At 42.5% G+C, this 6038-nt stretch overlaps 1 protein-coding gene across 1 annotated transcript; it reads right to left on the bottom strand.

Moving 5' to 3' along the window:
* Positions 1-3095: 3095 nt before the first annotated feature.
* On the bottom strand, positions 3096-3686 carry LOC134944304 (olfactory receptor 2T5-like). Its single transcript, XM_063932883.1, has one exon. The coding sequence runs from the start codon at positions 3684-3686 to the stop codon at positions 3096-3098; it is 591 nt and encodes a 196-aa protein (XP_063788953.1).
* Between the last annotated feature and the right edge of the window lie 2352 nt (positions 3687-6038).

The raw sequence follows: 6038 nt of genomic DNA, 5'->3' as shown, positions 1-6038 counted from the left end.
GTTGATGCCCAGGTACCCCCTCCGCCTGTCAATCTTCGTGCGATCATTGCAGCGATCGCTTTTTTCGGTTCCAGCGTTGTTTCCCGTCGATGGCCGTGCGTGCGCATAGCGGCCGTCGCACATGTGCAGTAGGGACCCGATTGCAGCTGTGCGAACGACAACACGCTGCGATTGGGTCATAATGACCCCCTAAGTCCAGAACTACTTAGAAACTGCACAACATTTTTTACCATAACAGGCCTGCACAAGTGATCAAAGCCTTGGTATGGGAAAAAAAACAACCCCCATAGGCGGAGGTTAGTTTGTCGCACGGGCTGAAAAAAGCATCTTCGTCTGATCAACTCGTAATGAGGCCCTTTATTTGGAAATATTTTATCATTGCAAAATCTTATAATATGTTCTTTTACTCTATAGCACTAAGGTTTTTATTAACTTATTATTTAATTTCACTTTAGATTTCATTCACCTCTGTGCTTTGAGCAACATACTGTATAGTAAGCAGGGACGTGCCCACCGCATGTCACTGATAGTAACATCCCCCAGCCAGGATAAAATCTGTAACCCCCAAGGAGTCTACTTCAAAGGCCTCTCACACTGAGATTTTTACACCTACACAATTAGCAATTAGACTTTAAAGCTGGCCATACTGATTACAGTGTCTATTTAACAGCAATGTTAGTGCAAAGCTATGTTACGTGATGCACTGGCCACCCAGTGGTGAAACTATCAATTGTCACGAATTGTCACGGCACAATATGACGGCACAAAAGCACAAGGAATATATGTCATGCCAAATTTACTACCATAGCTCTGTTTTCAGAAAGGTAATAGTGGACACATCTGTAATTCCAGAGAAAAACATGCTTTGAGAATTTCCTCTAATTGAGCAGCACAGAGGACTTGCAATCTTATTATTGGGACAGAGTGAGAATTAGAAAGAGATTATGGGGGTAGCACCCTCCGAATGATGCTTTGTACTGGCCTCAGTGATATGTCACTTATAGGGGATTTATATATCAATCTCCCGTAATTGCTGTGGCTGTGTGGGCTGCAGGTGGTCCAAGCCAAGCGCAACATTCTATGTAAGGGGACTGCTGAGATACTATCCTAACCTCTATTGCAATTGCTGCAGCCTCCGCACTCCCACCGAGTCATCTCCGGACAGCCCCACTGAAGAGTCCGGGTTACAACCCAAGATGGGAGAGGGTTGTGCGGGTGCTCCTGGGTCCCCTTTCACACCAGTGTCCGCGGGGCACTCGTAGATGCGGCCAGCGCCGTCTTCTCTATTGTCCCAGCCCAGATTCCAAATTTAGGTCCTGGCTCCACAAGAGAGTGCAGGCCGCAACCTGTGAAAACGGAAGCACCGCTTCCCAGCTTCGCAACCTGCACTTGGTGGTCCACGGTGAGCAAGCAAGGTCAGGAGAGGCAGGGCAAGTGTTCAAAAGGGGTCGGTGAAGGGGAAAAGGCACTTTGAGGGGCTCTGTATGTGGGTGCTCCAGCTGTGTGCTTCCTCCCTGTTTGCTGGCTAGGCCACGCCCCCCGACTTGCATTTATTAATATTGGGGACAAAAAAGGTTATGCCACTTAAGCATTTACTACAATACAAAAACTGAAATACTGCACCTTTAAGCTTCTTAACTTTTGAAAAAGCCATAGATTATAACTGTGAAACATGGACAACTGTTGACTATGCCAAATGTTCCTTCAATATAATAACTCTGACTGCACAGGGCACACCAATCAGGAGCTGCAGCCCATATCATCAGTTTTGCATAGATGCCATGACATCTTGATCCTGGGTCTCTAGCCATAACTTATAATAAGTACTGAGCACGTCCTGTAGAATTTCTCAGCTGTTCACATCTTTATGCTAAAATACCAGTGTATTTACAAATCCTGATTGTAACATTTTATGATATCTTGGTTCAGAGATATTTGTAATCCTGCGTCAAACTGTACATTTACTTCAATCTCTGTCTGGATTATGGGCCCAATTTAGCATGGATCGCAAAAGCAAAATCTTTCTCTAATGGGCAAAACCATGTGCACTGCAGGTGGGGCAAATGTAACATGTGCAGAGAGAGTTAGATGTGGGTGGGTTATTTTGTTTCTGTTATGTGTAGAGAGAGTTAGATGTGGGTTGGTTATTTTGTTTCTGTGCAGGGATAATACTGCCCTCTTTAGTTTTACACTGCAATTTAGATTCAGTTTGAACACACCCCACCCAAATCTTACTCTCTCAGCACATGTTACATCTGCCCCTCCTGCACTGCACATGGCTTTGCCCATTAGAGCAAAATGTTGCTGTTGCGATCAGGTCTGAATTAAGCCCTCAGTCATTTGTTCAAATGAAAACTATTACCACTTGCTAAAATGGAAACAGCTATAGCACTGAAATTTAGGCATAATGATGAAATGTAGATCAAGATGTTTGAGCAAACAGATGACAAAGAATGACAGAGAACACAAGGATCCATAAGAACAAATTCAAAGTCTATTATCACTTATTTCATATTCATTAAAAAAATTGCTAATTTATTATTAACATTGGCCCTCATTCCGAGTTGTTGGCTCATTTTCGCAACGCAGTGAATAGGTGGAAAATGCGCATGCGCGTGGTACGCAGAGCGCATGCGCTTAATAATTTTTCTAAGAATTTAGTAGATTAGTTCACGAGCGAACGCCTTTTTTACCACGCTGAAGTGTTCGTAGTGTGATTGACAGGAAGTGGGTGTTTCTGGGCGGCAACTCAGCGTTTTCACGGTGTTTGCGGAAAAACGCAGGCGTGCCAAGGATAAACGTGGGAGTGGCTGGAGAAACGGGGGAGTGGCTGGCCGATCGCAGGGCGTGTTTGTGACATCAAACCAGGAACAAAACTGACTGAACTGATCGCTATCTGTGAGTAGGTCCGGAGCTACTCAGAAACTGCTAAGAATTATGTAGTAGCAAATCTGCTAATCTTTCGTTCGCTATTCTGCTACGCTAAGATACACTCCCAGAGGGTGGCGGCCATGCGTGTGCAATGCTGCTAAAATCAGCTAGCGAGTGAACAACTCGGAATGAGGGCCTGTGTTATTCAATGTACACATTCTTCCTCACTGTTCATTACTTAGTTTCCCCCCCAGGAGTCTCAGCAGAGCACTTTTTACATCTTTATTCCGTAGACTATAGATCAGAGGGTTTATCATGGGAGTGACAACTGAGTACTGTACTATAAACACTGGTTCTAGGACATCAGAGTATTCTGATGGTGGCATCATGTAAACGGACAAAGCTGCCATATAGTACATAATGACAACAGTGAGGTGGGATGAGCAGGTGGAGAAGGCTTTCTTTCTGCCTTCCTTAGATTTTATCTGCAAGATGACCATGATAATTTTTATATAAGATGTCAAACCGAACATGACCGGGAAAACTCCATATATCAATAATTCCATATTGATTACAATATCAATGTATTCACTGCCAGCACAGGAGATGTTAATCACAGCTTTAGGATCACAGAAAAACTGATGTATGGTGCTAGAATGGCAGAAGGACAAGTGTGATACTGGGAATGTAATCACAAATGAATTTAAGCTTCCTGATATCCAAGTGCCAGATGCCAATAAGAGACAGTGTTTCCTGTTTAAAATATTGTGATAGAGTAAAGGATTACATATCGCAACATATCGGTCATATGCCATAATGAGTATTTGAACATTCTCTGTAGAAACAACTAAAGCATAAAAGTACAACTGGGTGAAGCATTGTATGAAGGACACTGTATTATCTCCAGATAGTAACATGTACAGCAGGTTAGGGACAGTAGTGGTTGTATTAGAGATATCTACTAAGGCCAGGTTACAGAGAAATAGATACATGGGGGTGTGTAACTGGTAATTAGTATAGATCAATGTTATTATAATAGCATTAGTAAGCAATCCAAATATATATAAGGGAAAAAATACACATACAGTTGACAAAATATAATTTGATTTTGCGTAAAAAGGTAACAAGTGGAATCCATTAATGTAAGTCTGGTTCTCCATGTCACATCCAGATTACTCTGTAAAGAAACATACAGTACTGATGTTATTATCTTAACCTATTTGCACAGTTATGTGGTTATAGTATTCTCACTAGGACAATAACACAGATATATCTTGTATCTTAGAGTATTATGGTCAATGGCCCTCATTCCCAGTTGTTCGCTCGCTAGCTGCTTTTAGCAGCATTGCACACGCTAGGCCGCCGCCCTCTGGGAGTGTATCTTAGCTTAGCAGAATAGCGAACGAAAGATTAGCAGAACTGCTACTAAATATTTCTTGCAGTTTCTGAGTAGCTCCAGACCTACTCCTAGATTGCGATCAGCTCAGTCCGTTTAGTTCCTGGTTTGACGTCACAAACACGCCCTGCGTTCGGCTAGCCACTCCCCCGTTTCTCCAGACACTCCCGCGTTTTTCCCTGACACGCCTGCGTTTTTAGCACACTCCCGGAAAACGCTCAGTTACCACCCAGAAACGTCTCTTTCCTGTCAATCACTCACCGATTAGCAGTGTGACTGAAAAGCACCGCAAGAACAACTGCAAAACTGCTAAGTTTTTTGTTAAATAACTAAGCGCATGCTCTCTGTGTACCATGCGCATGCGCATTTAGCAGCAAATCGCAGCATAGCGAAAATCAGCAACGAGCGAACAACTCGGAATGACCACCAATGTTAGACAGCCAGAAGTCTCCACACATGCCTGAGTGATGAAGATTCAGCATAGGTGAGACAGGTGCCATGATGTACAGCCACAACACATGGGAATACTGGGTGTCAAGCTAACTTCATTGGAAAGACAATTCTCTGCTCTTGCTCTATGAATTTGTGTTATGTTTCAGCATATGTTCGAAAATGAAATACAGATTTTGAAGATATATAAAGTTATAAAGGCTGTTAGGCAGCACACAAACAGCATTGTGATCACTTCAAATTGTGTATATTTAATTGTATGTATTTTCAGAATAACAGTAGTTGAAGCAGGGTCATATACTGGAGCAGGAACATTAGTGGCCAGCAACTACTTTTCTAGGAGAGAGAGAGCAATTAAATACCTCTCTAACAGGTGAGACTAATCAACCAGAATAAACTCCTCTGTCATCCCCATTATCATCATGGGTCAATTCGATATCCCTATTGATAGTCCAAAATCTGCTGCTCATGCCTTCAAACTACTCTCTCTAACATCCTCTCTTGACATCTCCCAATGGATTGACTCCTCTACTCATCAGGAGGGTTATTGCCTTGATCTTGTATACATTAGACTGTGCTCAGTTTCTTAATTTACTAACACTTCTTTCCCTCTCTCAGATCAAAACCTCATCACCTGCATGCTCTCCTCTATTACTTCAAACTTGATGTCACTGAAGTCTACCAAACCTCCACAAACCCGCAAAAATATTAACAATATAAATCTTCAACAACTATCCGCATCTGCAACAACTGTTCTCACCAATTTTGACATTCACCTCTCCAGAGACTGCTGTATCACACTTGAACCATACTCCAGAATAAGCACGCAATGAAGAAGCTCTAGCTCCCCATCACACTCCACGTACACCTAAATGTCAACCATGGCACTCTAAATTCCCAAGACAATTACAAAAACTTTCACGTAAAGTAGAATATCAGTCGCGTAAATCTCATACTTCAAGTGACTTCCTCACATGTATGGCCATTTACCACTCTTATCATAATGCCCTGGACACTGCCAAACAAACAAATGTCCAATCTCTCATCTCTGCTCAAGCCTCTAACCCCAAGCAACTTTTTAATACATTTAAATAACTTCTTATCCCTCCATCACTAATCCCACCAGCTACTGTGCACAAGTTCTTGCTTCCTACTTCAAGGACAAGATTGATAATATCAGAAATGAAATGCTATGCTCTCCTTCAGCCAGTGACCTGCCCAATTCTCTTCCTGAACCCTCTGGTGCCTTCTATTCATTTGATTCCACAAATGGAGATTAAGTATCTACACTCTTCTTATCTGCCTTATCTACTACCTTTCC

This window comes from Pseudophryne corroboree, chromosome 7, assembly GCF_028390025.1.
Source record: "Pseudophryne corroboree isolate aPseCor3 chromosome 7, aPseCor3.hap2, whole genome shotgun sequence".
NCBI classification, from domain to species: Eukaryota; Metazoa; Chordata; class Amphibia; order Anura; family Myobatrachidae; genus Pseudophryne; species Pseudophryne corroboree.
Note: the sequence above shows the minus strand (reverse complement) of the source record. Positions and strands in the feature narration are given on the sequence as shown.